Raw genomic sequence first — 19,961 nt, forward strand, 5'->3', positions numbered from 1 at the left:
TAAAATATATTTTCTTTTTATTTACAATCAATATGACATCTTTTGAGTTTAAGATTTTCGCTAATAATTAAATAATGATATTCGATCAAAGTTGCCTTAGTTCGGATGTCAATAATGATTCCAAAAAAATTTATAAATTCTTTTATTACATTTAAATTTATTCGAAGAATAATTAACCTTTTTTTGAATAACATAAGTTTAAAAACACTTTTTAAACTTTGTAAATATTAATGTGTTTCTAATATTTTTAAATTCATACGATTGCCTACGTGTCTCATGTTCAATTCGATTTAATAAAATATAAATAATTCGTTTCGAATTTCGAATTTATAAAACGTTTTTAATATAATTCTTATGTTTATGTTGCAAATCTAATATTTGATGAATTTGAAATGATATTGTATAGGAGACGACACAACAATCGAATATAAATATTATCGAAGATAATAAATGAGAACTCTAGGATATGTCGAAATAAATTTCGATTTTTGCCCCAATTCCTAGATCAGTTTTTTGTATTTTTAAAATACGTATTTTCGACTACCAAGTAGTCATCATCAGTAAGAATTAGCTAGTGAATGTTACTCTTTGCTAATTTGGTGGCGGACTGCACTCCGCCACCAAATTAGCAAAGAGTAACATTCACTAGCTAATTCTTACTGATGATGACTACTTGGTAGTCGAAAATACGTATTTTAAAAATACAAAAAACTGATCTAGGAATTGGGGCAAAAATCGAAATTTATTACAACAATCGAAGTTGATGTATAGGGTGTCGCGCGAATTGAAAAAGCTTCGTTGGAATCCTTCTTATCTGTTATTCAAATTAACCAGCCATCACTTCAAATGTTTGCTAATTTGAAACATTTAATGAATGATATGTAATAAAACAGAAATTTATTTTTCATACATAACACTACAAATACAATTATTATTGTTGAAATAACAGTTATCTTCTGTTCGTTTTTTCCTCAACGTATCTATCTTCACGTTCCATACATGTAATTGTTCTTTTACAAAATTCTTTAAATACATGCCCACATTTCTCGGGAGTGATTTCTTGAACTGTTTCCCTTAACATCTATTCTAAATGGTCTACATTTCTTATCAGTCCTTGATATACCTTTTCTTTTAAATTGCTCCAAGGGAAAATCTATTGGGGTTAAGTCGGGAATTCGAGCTCGCTAAAAAATCATTCTACCATGGACTAATTCCTCTATCAAGCTCCACTTCTATCAAGCGACAAACTCTAGCGTTGGCATTTTTAATAAACTATAGAAAGTTTAAAAAATCAACAAAATTTTTCCTTTTTTTCGTTATACCTTGCATATTACATATATGCGTGGTATAAAAACTCTAGTCATGGCTAAAGAAAGCAGATTACTAATCTGGCTTAAATTGTTTACTAAATTAATTTTTGTTTGAATACGAAATTCGCATCGAATCTGAAAGAATGAATAAATGAAAACACAAAATATGTTATTAGATATTTCTTTTTATTTTGAAAACAATTATTTTTAGTGCTTAAAAAATATAATCAAAACTCGATTCTCGAATTAAGATATTAATTTTATTGATTCTGTTAACGATAGTTTTGTATTTTTTATTTTTATACTTATATTTTTTTTTGTGAATTATTAATAAATCAAATGAAATCTTTTTTTCACACATTTTTTCTGATATATGATAAAAGAAATTTACAAAATACATTTTCCTAATTGTAAAATTAAACTAAAATATCTACTCTTATTTTGTTTGTTTGGATTCTTCAATTTGTATTTTCATTAAGTTTTCCTTTAAACTGTTGAATTTGAGAAATAAAATTTATATTCCATGTAAAAGAAATCAAAAACAAGATTTAAAAATAATTATTTAAAACTTTTAAGTTAAAATTTAATATTGTCAAGGATTTACAAAATTCTTGTATTTAAAAATACGAGTCAATTGTTTTTGATATTAATGAATTCATCGGAATAATTTAAGGAAAACTATGCTGAGACATTTTCTTATGTAAAACTTAAATTGAATAAAAAATAACTTATAATGGCATAAGAAAAATCACAAACGAAGAAACATCATCGCGAGAAAGTGAATGGAAAACGTAAAAAAATCAGATAACAAACGTTTTCGTTATGGAAGAAAACGTTAAGTCTATTATTTTACACATCACACGTTTTGCCAGTCACGGCAAATTATTCATAATTATTTGGTTTCTTTGATATAGGCATCTAATTCTGCGTCTAATTCTTCCGCCGTTGGAACTGGTTTATTTTGATTTCTAGCACCTCGACCGCCACCACTTGCTGCACCACCACCGCCTCCTCGAGGACCTAGACAGATAAAAAAAAATAAATGAAACATTAATTTTGAAGATAATATGAAAAAAATAAATAAAATTTGAGGCATTACGGATAAAATATTAATTTATAAAAAAAACGTATCACGCCTGCTAATGTTAAAAATGCTGAAGTAGCTATTCAAGAAAAATGTAAACAATTGCTTGCCGATCGTGAAGATCGTCTCGCAAGATCATTTGAATTGAAAATTGAAGTTGACCCCGAGTTTCATTCAAAAATTATTGGACGACGTGGAGCAGTTATTACTAAAATACGCACTGATCATAATGTTCAAATAAATTTCCCAAAGAAAGGTGATCCCGATGAACGTATCATAGCAATAACTGGCTATGAAGAGAAAACGCATGCTGCAAAAGACGATATTATGAAGATCGTTAATGAATTGGTATGTAATAGAAATTAACCCCATATTATTTTTCCTAATTATTGTTAGAAATAATAGTTACTACAATTTAAAGAACAGTCAAGAAATTTCAAACCACTACTAGCACAAATGAAAACGAATAAAATCTGGCTGGGCCCATATACCCAATGAGTGTTGAAAAATGTTTTCATACTTTTCGACTATTCCAAAATAGGGTATTATCGTTAGTCAAAAATAAATCATGAAATTTGAAAAAAATTAAAATTTATGTAAAATTGTACTTAAATATTCTGATTTCGAGTCATAAAAGAAAGCACTTTATTCTTAAAATATTAAAATTAAAAATCGTAATTTTTAAACTGTATATCACGTGACCTAAAACGTGGGTAAGCCCTGCTGTGATGTCATAGCGGTGTGAGTCATAGACCATCAGTTAATTCAGTGTAGACAGCTGGGTATAATATATACATAGATAATAAGTATTTATATTTATTATAATCAGATGTCTATGAACATATCTGCCAAAATTATTTGTGTTTTTTCGTATAATGATACCCATATTACGTCATCAAATTGGATACCCGCGTTTGTAACAGTTTAAAAAAGGTTTAAAATTTAATTTAAGTTTTTGGCAACAAATCGTGTGTATTTTTTCGAAATAAATTTTTGGTGGCTTTTTATTGCCAAAATCACCATTTTGAAGTACTTTTTCAAAAATAGTGGAATACCCTATTTTTATACTGTGAAATTAAAATACATTTTTATACAGTGTGTCCCAGTATAGAGGTAACTATACTTGTAAATTTTCTTATTTTGCATTTTAAGAAAAAAAGTCATTCTTTAAAATTACACTCTCGTATAGTACATGTTAATTGATTTATTATTATTTTCTTTCTTACGTTTTTTTTATAATTAGAGCTTTTGTTCAAATAAAAAATGATGCTATAATTAAAGTACACGGATCTTCTTGATATTTTATATAAAGTCATAATTGTTAATTTCGAATAACTTTTCTTAGTAACATTTCGCCAACTTATAAAAAAGAAGGGTAGTTTACCAAAAATAAAAATAGTGATTCCAAATTTTTGAATACCCTGTACATTATTAAGAAGTTTTAAATATACCTACATACTTTTTAGAATAAGCAAAACTTCTTATAAAGAATGACTTTTTTTCTTAAAATGCAAAATAAGGAAATTAACAAGTATAGTTACCTCTATCCGAGGGGGGGGGGACACTATATATTTGATGAAGGAAAAATGTTAACACAACATTTTAACAATGTTAAAATTCACACAAAGTATGTACACTTAAAAATTGTAACACTTTATATAAATTGAAAACCCACAAAATTATTTTAAAAACATTGCACCCATAATGCCTCAAAAAAAACGGTGCTTTGCACGAAACCAACCTCTTGCTTGTCTTTGTGGTTGCTTAGTATTTCTTGGTCTAGCTTGAAAACTTTTTCTTTCTCCTGCACCCAAACGACCTCCTCTTAATACGGATGGAATATCGGATGTTGTAAGTTGAATGCTCATTGGTCTTCCATCTAATGGGACTCCATTATACTGCTTCATTGCCTTTATTGCGTCAGCTTTTCTTTCAAATATAACATCAGCTGTACCCAATGATCTACCAGATCTATCATAATGTACAGCGGCATTTTTCAATGGTCCAAATTCAGCGAATAATTCTTGGATATCCGAATCAGAGACTCCGAAGTCTAGATTTGATACTAATAATTTAGTTGGACCAAGACCGGTAGTGGCAGCAAGACCTCTGCTTGCAGCTAATGCTTTTCGAACACCAAATCCATCGAACATATCATGCTTCCAAGCACTGTTAACATCTCCCTGCACATACATACATATTCTACGTTAAAGAAATAAAAATTTTATCACTGTGAGAGACGAATTATTAGCGGAGATATAACTATTTTTTGGTATATTAATGATTATTATAAAGATGGATATTCAAATACATCACAAAAAAAAACATTACTAATACACAAAAATGTTTATTAATAGAAACATGATTTCATCAAAATGGTCACTTTGATGCGCACATGTCTTCTCAATAAACTCTCTCAGATGAGAACGCCATGAATTGAACACTTTGAATACGTTTCAAAATCCATCATGAAATAATTTTGTGAATAAAAATCCATGATTTTAAATTAATACATGGAAATTCTCCTAACCCTGGTGTATTGCCTCTGAATGCCACCGAATTTTCTGCCTCTTTGAACACCTCCGGCACCAGCACGATTTTGTCCACGAAAACCTCCACGCCGTCCACCTCCAGGTGATCTTTGTGTGTTGTTTGTTCGACCTCCACGTCGGCCGCCACCACCACGTTTTTTATTTGATTTTATAATGTCGTCTAAACTCATATCAATTTTATCCACCATTTTGATTTATTTATTATTGAAATTTATTACAACTTAAAATATCTTTTTGCTTTAACGCCTAACAACAAACTGCACTCAATGGCGTCGATTAAAAGGAAGCGTTTGTTTCTGCTATGAATTATGGGTAAGTTTTTTGTACAGCGCCATTTACATTGTACTACTTAATATAGGAATAAAATATATTTTATCTTTATTATCTATTACATGCAATACTCTTTTTATTATTATTAAAAATATTCTTATTTCTAAATTTTAATAACTTTCAAGGGTAAGTTTTCGTTTTTAAATGAACATTTTATTGTAACATTGAAAATGTAATAAAATTAATGTTGAGATGATAATTTAAAATTATTTACAAATCATTTAAATCCTTTTAATTGGCCAATTATAATTTGACTAAAAAGTAGAGATGGAGGATATAAATTAAAATTTTTTTTTGCGGCAAATTTGAATAATGACTATTATTATAATTATAATTATTATCGATATAATATTATAGCTATTATTTATAAATCAAAAATTGCATGTTATTTTGATTTACACATTTTTTTACACTCGATTGCATGTTACTAATTTACTCCCACTCTTAAATATCCCGTCTGTACAATTTGTGATTTAAATTGAAACCTATTTTTAGATTGGTATAGATAAAATATTAATTAGAAAATTATTATTTTATTACAGAGTATACAAGCTTCGAGTATTTTTAATTTTTGATAGAAACAACAATGTCAGATCGGCAATTACTTTTGGGAATTGATATTGGAACAACTTCTGTAAAAGTATGCGTTGTCGATTCAGAGACCAAAGAAGTTATTGCATCCCAACAAAAAGATACACAAGCAAATGTGCCTAGCGATCTAGGTACGGAAGGAAATAAACAGGATGTTCCAAAAATCATTTCAGCCTTTACTGCTTGCGTTTCTCGACTTCCAAAAGATTTATTACGACAGGTGAGTTACGCAATGTTATATAATAAGTTAATTACAGTTACGTAATTTTATTGAATTTAAAAATCATTTATGTAGGTGTATCTAGATATGTCTTGTAAAACGATACGTATCTGCAGATAGGTACTGCCCAAAAAAGGTATAAATGTTTGCATTCTAAATTTCAAGGATATTTTTGACTAATAACTCGTTATTTCTAATTTCCATTTAAAACTCTTTTTCACTTTGTCTATTTAAAGTGATTTTATCATTTATTTTGTTTATCAAAAAAAGAAGTATTTTAATATTTATTGTTAAATAACATAATTGTATGATAACCTTTTGTTCCTTGACTGATTCCCTGATTCCTTGATTAATTTTTTACAACAAATTCCAAATTTTTTACGTAAATCCCAAACTTGTTAAAAATGCTTTGTCTCATTTTTGAATCAATCAATAATAAAATAGATTCTCAAATAACAAGTACCATAATATTCCAAATATATTATTTTTAATCAAATGGTAATATTAGGTAGTTCGAATTGGAATATGTGGACAAATGCATGGTGTCATGTTGTGGAATGATGATGGCGAAGAATCACGTGCATGGAGTCGGATAGAACGAGAAGATAATACATTTATTCGATATGATATTCCAAGAGAAAAAGTATCTGCGTTGTATACTTGGCAAGATTCTAGATGCGAGCCATCTTTTCTGGCTACTCTTCCAAAACCTCAATCTCATCTTAAAACTTATACCGGATATGGATGTGCTACCCTATTCTGGATGGTTAAAAACAAGTATGGGAATATTTAATTAGAAATAAGACACTCAAAACCTTTCTTTGAACTTGAAAAAATATTCTTTTGAATATTTAAACTTTCAAAATTTTGCATTTGGAAATAGTTTGTATGTATATTAATCTTATCAAACAAGTTCATATTATGAAGTTTGAAAAAAGGTTTTGGAGCATCCCTTATTAAAAATAACGATAAATCAACTTTTTTTTTAAATGTTTAAATATTTTAGACCTTCAAAATTAGAGAAGTATAACTGTGCTGGAACAATACAAGATTTTGTGGTGGCTATGTTAGGAAATTTATCAAAACCAATAATGTCTTCTCAAAATGCTGCTAGTTGGGGCTATTTTAATTGTACATTAAGTGATTGGAATAACGAAATTTTGTCAGAGGCCGACTTTCCAGTTAGATTATTACCCAAAGTTGTAGAGAATGGCCAAATTGTTGCCCACTTAGCCGAATGTTGGTATGGGATTCCAATCGGTACACCTATAGGTAAAAAAATTGTTTAAATATTTTAAAATTTCTTATTAAAATTTGTTTTATTTTTAGGAGTAGCTCTCGGTGATTGGCAATGTTCTGTTTTAGCAACGATTGAAAATATAAGTGATGCAATTTTAAATATATCAACATCAGCCCAATTAGGATTTGTTTCAGAAAATTTTCAACCGCCATCAGATGAAGAAGAAATATCGGGAGATCAACCAACAAACGCTGTAGAATATTTACCTTACTTCAATGGAAAATATGTAATTGTAGGTGCATCATTAAATGGTGGAAATTGTTTAGCGGCATTTGTAAAAATGGTACAACAGTGGTGCTTAGATTTGGGTTTCTCTGTTCCACAATGTGTGTATTTTAGAAGTGTATCTGGCCCAAAAGAATCATTGACCACAACTCTTGCGACGATTTTTATCGTTCAAGGCTAAGATATGTTCCTTTGACCGATTCAAATAAGTTAATATTCTACTCTAATTCAATTTTTGCTAGGGCAATGTATGTTCTCATCGTCTTGGAAACTATTTTTATAGATATTCGAAATGATCGCTCGAAAATTTAAAGTTAAGAAATATATCTTCAGATCCCTACCCCAGAGCCAGAGTCAGAGTCAATGATACCTTGGGTTAGATTTAGCAATTTTCAATTTCAGCTTAATTATATTTGAATTTGATATAATGAATATGTATTTTTATAGCTACGTTATGGACTAAATTAATTGGATTAGCTTCTGAAGATAATGCGGTTTCAACTTTACGAGTAACACCAACTTTATTAGGAGAACGATCAAAGCCTGAACAAAACGCCAGCGTTCAAAATATCGATCTAAGTAATTTAGGATTAGGTCAGATGTTTCGAGCGTTATGTCGTAGTTTAATTGAGAACTTACACAAGTTAGTATTTATTTATATAATAGTTTTTTTTATTGTTGTTATTTAATCCGTTTGCTTTTAGGTTATTACCTAAGGAATTATTAATTGAATCAAATATACAACGTATTGTTGGAAACGGTTCAGGTTTATCCCGTAATAAAGTATTACAAAAAGAAGTTCAAGATATTTACCAATTACCATTAATTTTTACTTCTGGTGGAGATGCAGCTCGAGGAGCTGCATTGGCTGTTGCCCCAGAACAATGAATAATTTCAATTTTAAAATAAATATAATTCCATTAATGCTTTTATTTGTATAATAGTCCAAGAAAATAGACATTGAACATAGAATTAATGCTGAAAATTCTGTTGCAATTAATTCTTGCCTATTAGAGTTGAAAATGTTTTGTGGAAATTCGATATTAATACAAGTGGTAAGGGTAAATGGTAAGTGGTAAGTTTTCTTTAAATATCTAAAAAAGGTAGAATTTTCAATATTTAGTACCCTGAACCCGAAGGATCGAGAAATATGACCACTATTTCTCACCTAAATATTTAATTAGCTGAGTAGAAAATAGTATTTGTGTCGCTTTTGCTCACCTTTAAATTTTGTTTCAACTACAATGTATTACTACCGGACGTTCATTGTCGAAAAAAACATCGTTTTCGATATATTTGCGATAAACTTAATAACACTTTTAATCACACAAAACATTTTTGACACTTATACCAAGTTTTGTATACAAACATCCAGTCTGTAGTACTTTATTTCAAATTCTGGAGTTCTTTATGTCGAATTTTCATGGATTTTAATTTCAATGCTTTTCTTAATATTTAATCAAAAGTAGAAAACTCAGTAGAGCTGTAAGGCAAATCCGCTTTAGCAAAAATTTTTAGCTAGGAGCTTTTAGTTGATATTTTATTTTCATAATAGTCTGTGCAATAACGAGATTCCCGTAGTATTTTGTGATATTTTCCAGTAATGTTGTAGTTGTGAGAATAGTGCCTTTACAATACCGTTCCAGTTTTAGTATTCTATAGTTGTATTAAAAAGTACAACGAGTTTATAAAAGTAATGAAAGATTAAAGCGAAACACATGAAATTCTATTATTAATAATAATATTCTTGCAATAATTAGGATAAAATTTAAATTATAATATACCAAAGGCAATTTTTATTTTTTTATTTTAATATTGTTTTTAATTTTGAATTATATTTTCTTATTATTAATGTGTTATTTAATTTTAATAGTTTATTCATTTGTTAAAAAATTTTGCTTTATTTTAATTTTTATTTTCATATTTCTTTTGGATTTACGGGTGAGTCGAAAAGTTTTGCATTTGACATATAGATACAGAGTCAACAATACGAAATTTGTATTTGTGCTTTTGAGTAATAGGCCTTTTTAAAAAGTCATAAGTATAGAGTTTATTATTTCAGACTGACAGCACTGTGGCATCGTAGCTCCTAAACAGATGATCCGATTTTTATTTATTTTTTACTTGAAAGACAATTTAATCGAGTATTCGGTATATGTAGAAGCAAGAGATTACGGTCGAAATGTTATCCTAGTTTTGATATTGCATTTTTTGGTCACAGTCTCCGTCTTTATGCCAGTTTCAGAACTTTTCGAAACCACCCCCTCCCCCAATATGTAAGAATCTTAGAATTATTATAAATATAATAATATAATAATAAGCTTCAATATAAATTTGATGAACTGAATAATTTCATGTTATGAATTGGGGATTTAAATTTGTGATGCTTAATCGAAAATTTCCTTCACACTGGATAATCTGTTTATCCGTTTATAAGCAGTATTTAATTATAGCTAGTTTGCAACCTGCTTTTTAACGTTGGCATTAAAAAAGAACCACTTTACTCATTAAAAACAGTTAGAAATACTTATACACTACCTACTAATTCTTGTTTTGCAATAAATTAAAATTGTAAATCGCAGGAAATGATATGATTCGAATTTAAGTCGATTTAAATCCCTAATTCAAAATATTTGTCTCATATGCATATCAAAAATACAAATTGATTCTTTATAAGTTGTACAACTGTGATGTGAAAATATTCAAATATTGTATAAGATCTTAATTATTTTAATTAAAAGGACATTCCTTGAAAGTCTAATTACAATATTTTTACAAATGTTTTTTCAATGCTTACGAAAATTACAACTTATTTGATATTTGAATACTCAAAGCATGCTCAAATATTATGTATACACTATAATGTAAGAAATAAATAATTCTAGTGTGAATTTTTCAATATATGAATTTACATTTCCCTACCAACATGAGTTTTGTTTATTAAAATTAAGTTGTAGTTTAACTTAAGGATGTACGAGCGCCAGGTATAAAAGGATTGATTTTTTTTTCGGAAACTTTCGGAAAACTCGGAAACTTGGAAACCGGAAACTTTTGGAGGGGTTGCCCGATTATTTAAATAAATAAATGACTTAGATGGATGAAATTTTTTCATCCATTTCTTCAAAACTAGTCGGTGGAACTTAAAAAAAAACTATTTAAAGTTAAAACCTTAATAAATTATTGAAAACAAAGAAAAAAAACCATAATAATTGTATGGAGGGGGCATCATATCCTATACTGTCTATTGGATTGCAAAAAAGACAATAATTATTGTTGCACACATAAACTGTATTTCCAAAAATTTATTCCTGTATTTCCAATTATTTTATTTTTACAAATGACAATCACTTCAATTTTTTCTCACTTTGTCTTCAATACATACATTCATTCAGTTTTAGTGTCAACCAATCGATCTTCCTTTGGTCGTTGTTTTGAACCCTCGTACGGTTTTTGTTGCTTTTTTCGTTTGTTATCTTTAACACCCATTGCTGCAAATTGTTCTGTTGGTGTACGATCTCTATCTGTATTATAACTACTAGAAGAATGACCTTGTTGATTTTGCCTCTTATGTTTATTTGACGCTTGTTTTTGTCGTTTACTTGCGTTTGTTAATTTTTTAATGGGTGCCTGAAAACTAATTTTATTTTATGTTATTTTCAATGTTAATATATCTTTTATAATGTAATGTTGCTAATCTTGCGAGATGCGATTTTTAAGTTCCTCATAGCAATTATGTGATTCGAAAATAAATAGTATAGGCAGTAATAAATAAATAGTTGCATCAATGTAAACTTCGTAAATGAAATGTGAAGATAATGAAATGTGATTATTATAATTTTGTGATGAAATTCGGGCATCATTTCAACTTTCAGATTGTTATTGATCAAAGGATCACATGAAGTTAATAATTTCGATAGAATCGAAAATGCTTAAATGTGTTTGTTATTTCTACAGTAAAGGAAGTGTACTTACCCAGGCTCATTTTCGTCTAGAGGATCCAATGATAAATATATATGGATTGTTGGTATATTTCGATTCACTACAATTTGATCTAAGCCTTCAACTTTTGGTTCCCAATACTCTTCGATTCTAAAACATAAAGCCATATGTGTTTTGTATATCAATTAGTCGTATTAATAATATAGGTAATTGTTACCTTCTATAACATATTTTTGTAATTTGGTACAAATTTTTAACTTTTCTTTTCATTATTTCTGCACATGATATTACCTTTGCTGTGGCCGAACCTGATCCTGACCATACAACATGCCGATGTTCATTTGGAAATTTTTGAAATGCATAAGTCAATAAGTTATTAATTTTACTACCACCTTTCACCTAAAATAAAAAAATGATTCCTTTTTAAAGAGAAATCTTTTAATGTGTATTGTCCCTTGAATTCCATCACCTCCAAAAAGGTTTGAGGACAATGGGGGTCAAGCACCCACATAATATATACCGATTACCGGCTAAGATTTCTGATAACTTCGTTAAATTCACTCATAGGTGTCGAGACTATAATTCGCGATATACCTTAAAAGTAAAAATAAAAGTTTTTGATATCTGGGCATTTCCATCTGGCTTAGTTTTTGAAATGGCTGAAAATGAAAACAAAATTTTCGATATTTTAAGCCACAAATCGATAAATTTTTAGTCTTACTTTTCATCTAACTTCGTCGGTTAATATTCAATATCAAAATTGAAAACAATTTAGAAAAAAAAATCCTGATATAACCCTGATCGGACTTAAGCTTTTAGAAATGATTTTAACTCACATGCATCCATAAAAGATTTGCTGGTAGTTTAGGTATGGGTATACTGGTTTGATCTAATTCTTCTTCAACATTTTTACCTTTTCTGTAATTTTCCATGATTGATCTAAAAAAAAAATTTCTTTTTAATAGCTAAATCTTCAAATTTTGAATGAAAAGAAATATACAAAAACGAAAACGGGCGAAAAGTTGTATAGTTGGACAGTTCGATTACATTCGTATTCAGATAAAGTTAAATATAAATTATTTGTTCTATGCGTTATTTTAACTAGTTAGTAGTTGTATACTGGCAGGAGCAAAAAATCAATTTTTATTTCTTGGAGTCTACAAATAAGTGCCTATAATAGTGTCAATTATTGACTGCATGATGTCCAAGGATAAAATATTGTCATACATCACATTTATCTTTTAGACCGTAAGATGATGACAAGTTAAGGTGTTTTTTTTCTGTATGTTTGACTCTCCACTTAGACTTACGGTCCCCGGCTACCTGGCTGATGTTTTGCATGTTTGGCTCTCCGCCCAAACCTACAGTCCCCGGTTGCCTGGCTGATGTTCCAGCATTTGTTAGGGTAACCTTAAATTTTCGTTTTCCGCAACAGAAAACTCACGTACCTGTTCGATAGCAAATTTATCCTTATTCTGTAGGTCGATATTGAAATACTTTTCAGCTCACTCTGAGGTGGATACGAGAAAATAAGGCACCCAAATTTGTCACTATCCTACTTCTATTTTGGTTGAATATTACAAAGAATAAATTTGGTTGAATATTATATAAATTCATTTTTCTTCGTGATGAAGTTATGTACAAAATCTATTGTCTACGACTTTACGTGACGGAGTTTGGTGGATTTATATGTCTGCATGACTGTTTCACGTGGGTGTTTTGTGAGGAAAAGAAAGTTCAATAATGTCATGTGGTTTATGGACGACCCATTACAATATTTAATCACATATGGTATGTTAGAAAAGCACCAAAAAGGCAGAATAATTTTAAGACCAACAAAATATATTCTTCCCTTTATACAGACCAACTTTGTTATTAACAAATTTTCTTTGTCTCTTGTGAAAATTTCAATGCAAAAATTTATTTCCATACAAGAATAGATAGATTGACTTTGATTTTTGCCGAATTTAGTGATTTCTTAAAAAAATGTTTCCAACAAAAGTTGTTAATTTTTTATGATAAACAACTTTATAATTTTAAATTTTCATTTATCTATTATGGAAAAGAAATGCAATATCGTAAAAAAAGAAAAGCGGGAGAAAATAAGGGCTGGAATCGTCCATTTTTATCTGATGGAAGTTAAATGGGGGGAGCCGTTAAATGTGCGTTTGGTTAACTTTTGTATAATTTTCATAGTGAAAACATTTGTGTGTGTCCTCTCGGCTTGTAGGAGCTCAGTGATCCTAATAAATAGACACATTTAAACAAAATTTTATCAAGTCTCCTATGAGCTCAAAATTTATGTCATGATATGAAAAAATAACAATAAATAAAATAAAATAAAAAATTTCAAAAAAAATGATTATTAATGTTACCCAAGAAATGTTATTGGTACAATTAATTGGAATAATTATTCTATGCTATTTAATTAGTGTAACAGCATATTTTAGTCCCCAATTTGATAAAATACGTGGGAACAGAAGAAAAATTTATGACAATTTTCTTTAATCACATATTTAATTGTTGGTATACCTAATTGTTCTAAAACCGTATCAATGTAACTATTTTTCAACCATTACACTGGGTGATAGACGAAGTATCATAAAGTCTAGAGATGTGAACCATTTTAATTTCCTTTGCTTTAAATGAAAAATCAATTTACTAGATATCAATGATGCAAATATTGGTAGGTATAGAAGATGTTTCTTCGAATTGGGCGATCTCAAATTGGAAACCCCTTGAAAAATAATAATTGAAAGATAATAAATTGAATTTTACATTATGGATTTAGGCTAGGTGTCGATATATCAGTCAGGACATTGCGTATTTCCTCTCCAGTTTGTTTTCCCCTTTTGAAATGTTTCTGATTTTAAATAATATACAAAAAGAATCATTTTGAAAAAAAAAATTATCAAATCGGAGCTGTTATTGAAGACTCTTTCAGAATGGCTATTTTATGTATTCCTTTATCCGATTTTAAATGACTATTAATTAAAAATGATAGCGTAATTAATTTTATAGGATTTTCAAGAATATTATTCATTCACAATGACTAACATAATATTAAAACAAATTTGGTATGTGCGTATATATACATTATAATGACAATAAGTCTCAAGTTCAGTGCCCACATTGCGTGTAGTAATTTCAACAACAAAAAAAATTATAAAAATGAAATAAAAAGCTGTTAAATTATTGAAGAGAAAATTTCAATGGTATGAAGAATAAAACTAAAAATATGGAATGAGATGCTTGAATGTCGGTCGTCCCAGTGCCCTGGAATGTGAAGAATGATCACCAATGTCATCAGTATAAGAGTATGCAGCTTATAATATAGCTCTCTATCTCATATATTTCTATATAATATTAGTCGTGTCATTTTAGCATTTCAGAGAGAATTTTTTTGTACCCCAACCTATCGAGCCAGTTTTTTTTAGAAAATGATCAGGAAGATCCATATATCGGAATCTACATATAACTTTTTGCCCCTAGAAAGTTCTGGTTTTTGCTATGGGCCTAATAGTCCAATCATTAGAATCCATTTATGAGGTGATTTTTGAAAATTTTCAATTCTTGAAAATATGGGACAGAAACGTATACTCGGGGGTTTTCAGGATCTCTGATCACTATTCCGAAATCAGAATTTCGATATACCTCGCTGGTCCAAAATTGCAATATTGTGTAAATATTCAACAAAATGGATAAAAAAACTATACTCGGGAGTTTTTGGGGTCACTGATCACGATTCCGAAGTTAGAATGAAGATGTACTCCCCTCTTCTGGGGTTATTCGCCCCCTCTGGTCCAATACAGCAGGATTCTGTAAATATTCGACAAAATTGGCCAAAAAAGTATACTCAGGGGTTTTTGAGGTCACTGATCACGATTCCGAAGTTAGAATGGAGATATACTCCCTCCCCTTCTTGGGGATTTTCGCCCTTCGTTGACCTAACACTACAATTTGCTGTAAATATTCAATTTGGACCTGCAAGGTGAATTATCCCAAGAGGGGGGCGAGTATGTCGAAATTCTGACTTCAGAATAGTGATCAGCGATCCCGTAAACCCCCAAATGTACGTTTCTGGACCATTTTGTTGCATATTTTCAACGTTTTGAAATTTTTTAAAAATCTTTTTTAAGAAAGAGCTTTTTTGGCCCATAGGAATGACAAAACTTTCTTCGCAAGAAGTTAGATATAGATTTTGATATATGAACCTTCCTGAACATTTAAAAAAAAAAACAGGCCCGATAGGTTGAGGTACATAAAAATTCTTCATTTTAGCCTTTTTTGATCTAAAATGATTCGTCTATATGTATGTGTTATTTATACAAAATATATATGCGGATATAGCTCTTCAGCAATGCTATGGGTATGGTAAATAATATCATTGATGACACACGCAGATAGTTTATCACAGTTGGCTAGGCAACAGTTAGTTAGAAATAGTACGTCACCCTGCATAAAAATAGTATACCAGCGATTCATTACACACATATTCCATTCAATTTTTATTTGTAATTACAATTAGATCGTTTAATTTTTTTTATTAAAAAATAAATATTAATTTCTTGTTAGTAAACTTTTCTATATGTTTATTCTTTAAAGTTGATAACTATTGTTATTGAATAACTGGATAAGGTCCTGTATTTCAATTTTAACTCCAGATTCATAAAACCATAAATTAAAGTTTTTTATTGAAACGCTCGACTCTTGGGAAATGTTCCTGAGTATATTCTAGGGCAGGAGTGGCTTTATGTATCAAGGTCCCGTTTTTTTTTTGCACAGGCAAATTTGATCCGATCTTATTGGAATTTTTTTTTGAAACCCACTAAGTTTGGGTTATTCTTTTCAGCTGTGATGTCAATTTTTCGATAGCTTTCACTTATTTGCTTATTTCCGGGACCAGGACTCCACATTCTTGAAATCTATTAGAGCTAGGTTAATTTTGATCAAAAATTTGAAAAGTACGACCCAAATTTAGTGGAATCACATACTAGGTTTATCAAAATTGGATAAAATTTGGATGTGATAGAGCAAAATTAAATTTTTTGGATTTTGATGACGTCATAAAGTTAAAAAATTCGATTTTTTTGATAGCACAGGCAAATTTGATCCGATCTTATTGGAATTTTTTTTTGAAACCCACTAAGTTTGGGTTATTCTTTTCAGCTGTGATGTAAATTTTTCGTTAGCTCTCACTTATGTGCTTAATTCCGGGATCAGGACTCCACATTCTTGAAATCTATTAAAGCTAGGTAAATTTTGATCACAAATTTGAAAAGTATGACCCTTTAGTAGGATTACATACTTGGTTACTCAAAATTTAATATAATTTGGATGTATTACTCTGTATTATTTACTTTATTTATTATCGATTTTCGAGGTTAATCAGTTCCTTGTGCAAATTACTCCAGTATCATTTAGGAGAGTAATAAGTTCCTTGTTTTATTCGGAAACGTAGAGAGAAATCAATAAATAAATTTGATACTCTATCATTTGAATAAATTTAAAAAGTTTATCAATTAAATGTACCGACTTCTTTAGGTAAAATGACACGATTATGGCAACTCTCCCCCATTTTGCGTTAACTCTAATGTTAAATACTATCAGTATACGAACATTCATTAGATTCGATCCCGATAAAATCAAGCCTTTTATCCAAAATTGCCCCGGAGCTCCTCGTACATCCTTAAGCTACGACCAAAAAGTTATATTTCTAAGGAAAAAACATACAATGTGGGAACTACAGTCTTATGGAATCAATTGCAGAGTTTTCCATTATTTTAAAATCACTGAAGAAGAACTGAGAAAAGTAATTGAATATTGGAAATATTGAAAAATGAAAATTGCTGTTGTAATCATAAAAATACGGAATGCATTATTATTATATATGTAGGTGTAAAAAATTACGTATATACTTAGAATGACATAAATACAGAAAATAAAAATTTAATTTACAAAAAGTACGAACTAGTTGTTAGATATCGATGATAACGAGCTTTTGAACAAATTGTCATAGTTGAAGGGGGTGGTTGGAATTTCAGAAATAGTATTTTGATACAAGGAATATGGGTCCAGAAACATTTCCTTTTTGAGATGAAAGCTTTAAAACTACTCACACTTTTTTGTAATTGTGGCGAAATCGCCGATTTTTCGAAAAACTGTTTCGAATAAAAGTTATCAATATTTTTTTTATAAAAGCACCAACAAGTGAAAACAAACAATTGACTGATTTAATTGTTGAAATAATATGTATCGACAGTGTTCATCACTGTCACATTACACATACATACATGTCACACATACATAAACTGATATTCTCATATAATATAAACTATAAAATTTGGGCCCTCACGGGTAAGTGATGTTAACGAAAAAATGTTTCAAACAAAAGTTGTTTATTTGTTTATAAGGAACACTTTTTATATTTAAACTTTTGTTCTATCTCTATTGGTTAACAAGATGGGTCCTACGGACCCAAGATCCAATTGACCTATGTTGCTAATTTACAAACTCGATCCCACTTTTTACGTCCTAAGCACTTTATACAAATTTCAATTTTCCGGTCACCATTGTGAGTTTTTAAACTTTTTTAGTTCAGTTAAAGATTCAGCGACTTCGAACACCTCCAGAATATTAATATTTTCTTGATATATTTGTTATAATCAAGTAAGTAAAATTTTCAGGCCACCATTTTGAATTTTCGTATTTTTCATCCTCATTTGTTATTTTTAAACGTTTCGGAAATTCGGGGGTATAAAAGTCGAAGTGAGTCTGAAGCGCCACAAACTAATTTAAGAACATTTTTCTAGATGCAATTACGAACAAAATTATATGTTATTTTACCGTTATTTCTCGTACTATAAAGCATATTAACATATTACCTATTTTGAAGTACAACGAAATAAAATACAACTATTTTTGAACTATTGCATAGCTTTCTTTTTCTTTAAGAATCCTGTGAGGTTGTTCGAAAACTATCGAGATTAATAGTACAATTATTTGGAAAAATTTGTCGTTATTCATCAACACAATGGTCGTCTTCTTCTAGAGTAATTTAACCGTCTCAGCGCTGTTCTTACATTTTAAAAATTAAATTCCTCAAAAAAGGTTTCAATTTCAGTAATTACATCTTTATTAAAGCTATTCCTCTTTCCGACAATATATATTTTTTGAAAGATAGTAGAAGACTCACCTAAATTTTGAAATTTAATATTGAAATTTAAAAAGTTGTTTTAACATATTTAAATTTAATTTAAAGCTATAAAACTTATATAGTCTTTTTTAATATGTTAAAGAAGTGTAAAAAAAAAGTATATCTATGCAATAGTATATCTCTTTTGTAACGATTTTTTCCGCCCGGGTCCAAAGGACTTGGGTGTGGTAAGCGTGTTACTCCAGGGAGGTGTTGTAAGCAAGGCTTAAAGTATTTGCAATAGAAACCGAGATATTTGCAATAAACAAATCTAATTTATAGCCCAGCCGCATAAAATATGAAAAAACTTTTCTCCGGGAAATTGGGAAAAATCTTCTGAAATTACGTTTTTTAATTCTATGCATGCACAAGAAAGAAGGAATTTTTTTAAGCTATAAATTAGATTTGTTTATTGCAAATACGTCAAAATTAGAAATGATTTTATAGAAAATTTTGATATCTTCATTTTTTTGTTCAAAACTTCGTATGTTTTCGAGATATTTTCAAAAAAATTGAATTTGGGGCTAGTTTTTAATGTTTTTCTACTTCCTTAATAGAATTGAATATTTTTTAACTATGTACTTCAAATTTATGTCAAAACGAACTTAAATTAAAAAATGCATGATTATTCAAGCAACCCGAATCAAACTCTACAATTTTTGTTGATGACACATGCATAGATTCAAATTGCCCACCTTGCACCTGTACTCTTCATTTTGGTCTAATTTTCCCTAATTCTAACAGAATTACAGAATCCTTCCTCAAAATTTGAAACGTAAGTCTCAAATATTTTCATTCGAGAACGTTCTTAATGCAGTGGCGTTACAATATTTGTAAAGTTGTAACATATTACTTAAAATTTGGTACTAATTTCATCAATCCTATTGTGCTAGATGATTTATACTATAATCAATTTTGAGCACAAATAAATGACAATAAAAATAATTAAAAAATTGTACAGAACAATAGGCCTCACTAAATAAAAGAAATTAAATTAAAATGAACATAAGAGTAGAAGATGTTTGGTGTGAAGCATCATGAGTGTATATTATTTATTTGATGAGGTTGAGAGTCAAGTCAAAACATTCGCAGTTATCGCATTGAATGCTCCCGTATGATACCGTTTTATACGTAAGCAATACTACTGCAAAACACTTATTTTATTTTATTAATAAATAATATAAAAATAATATCTAATAAATATATTATAAATGT

At 29.3% G+C, this 19,961-nt stretch overlaps 3 protein-coding genes across 3 annotated transcripts in view; 1 reads left to right on the plus strand and 2 right to left on the minus strand.

The window, feature by feature from the left end:
- Positions 1-1,907: 1,907 nt before the first annotated feature.
- Positions 1,908-5,236, minus strand: LOC123296979 (THO complex subunit 4). Its single transcript, XM_044878718.1, has 3 exons — positions 4,925-5,236; positions 4,136-4,577; positions 1,908-2,330 (listed from the first exon to the last, which is right to left on the minus strand). The coding sequence occupies exons 1-3, from the start codon at positions 5,132-5,134 to the stop codon at positions 2,203-2,205; spliced, it is 780 nt and encodes a 259-aa protein (XP_044734653.1). The 5' UTR covers positions 5,135-5,236; the 3' UTR covers positions 1,908-2,202.
- Positions 5,237-5,813: 577 nt separating this feature from the next.
- Positions 5,814-9,328, plus strand: LOC123296975 (sedoheptulokinase-like). The gene is made up of 6 exons (XM_044878714.1): positions 5,814-6,087; positions 6,596-6,864; positions 7,094-7,359; positions 7,417-7,713; positions 8,060-8,255; positions 8,317-9,328. Exons 1-6 carry the CDS (start codon positions 5,863-5,865, stop codon positions 8,498-8,500), a joined length of 1,437 nt encoding a protein of 478 aa, XP_044734649.1. The 5' UTR covers positions 5,814-5,862; the 3' UTR covers positions 8,501-9,328.
- A 1,474-nt stretch (positions 9,329-10,802) lies between these two features.
- Positions 10,803-19,961, minus strand: part of LOC123296981 (ribonuclease P protein subunit p25-like protein) — a 48,009-nt gene continuing 38,850 nt past the window's right edge. Inside the window, exons 3-6 of the mRNA XM_044878720.1 lie at positions 12,388-12,490; positions 11,769-11,950; positions 11,585-11,701; positions 10,803-11,246 (exon numbers count right to left, since the gene is read on the minus strand). Coding sequence (XP_044734655.1) covers positions 10,997-11,246; positions 11,585-11,701; positions 11,769-11,950; positions 12,388-12,483 — 645 coding nt within the window. The 5' untranslated portion in view covers positions 12,484-12,490 and the 3' untranslated portion in view covers positions 10,803-10,996. The remainder of the gene's footprint in view (positions 11,247-11,584; positions 11,702-11,768; positions 11,951-12,387; positions 12,491-19,961) is intronic.

Source organism: Chrysoperla carnea, chromosome 3 (genome assembly GCF_905475395.1).
Source record: "Chrysoperla carnea chromosome 3, inChrCarn1.1, whole genome shotgun sequence".
Taxonomy (NCBI): Eukaryota; Metazoa; Arthropoda; class Insecta; order Neuroptera; family Chrysopidae; genus Chrysoperla; species Chrysoperla carnea.

Excerpts from the sequence above, each read along its gene's own strand:
- LOC123296979 (XM_044878718.1), bottom strand. The coding sequence starts at position 5,134 with ATGGTGGATAAAATTGATATGAGTTTAGACGACATTATAAAATCAAAT. Across the intron at positions 4,578-4,924 it reads TTCAGAGGCAATACACCAGG|GGAGATGTTAACAGTGCTTG; the intron begins GTTAGGAGAATT and ends ATGTATGTGCAG. Across the intron at positions 2,331-4,135 it reads ACCACAAAGACAAGCAAGAG|GTCCTCGAGGAGGCGGTGGT; the intron begins GTTGGTTTCGTG and ends TTATCTGTCTAG.
- LOC123296975 (XM_044878714.1), top strand. The coding sequence starts at position 5,863 with ATGTCAGATCGGCAATTACTTTTGGGAATTGATATTGGAACAACTTCT. Across the intron at positions 6,088-6,595 it reads CAAAAGATTTATTACGACAG|GTAGTTCGAATTGGAATATG; the intron begins GTGAGTTACGCA and ends TGGTAATATTAG. Across the intron at positions 7,360-7,416 it reads TCCAATCGGTACACCTATAG|GAGTAGCTCTCGGTGATTGG; the intron begins GTAAAAAAATTG and ends TTTTATTTTTAG.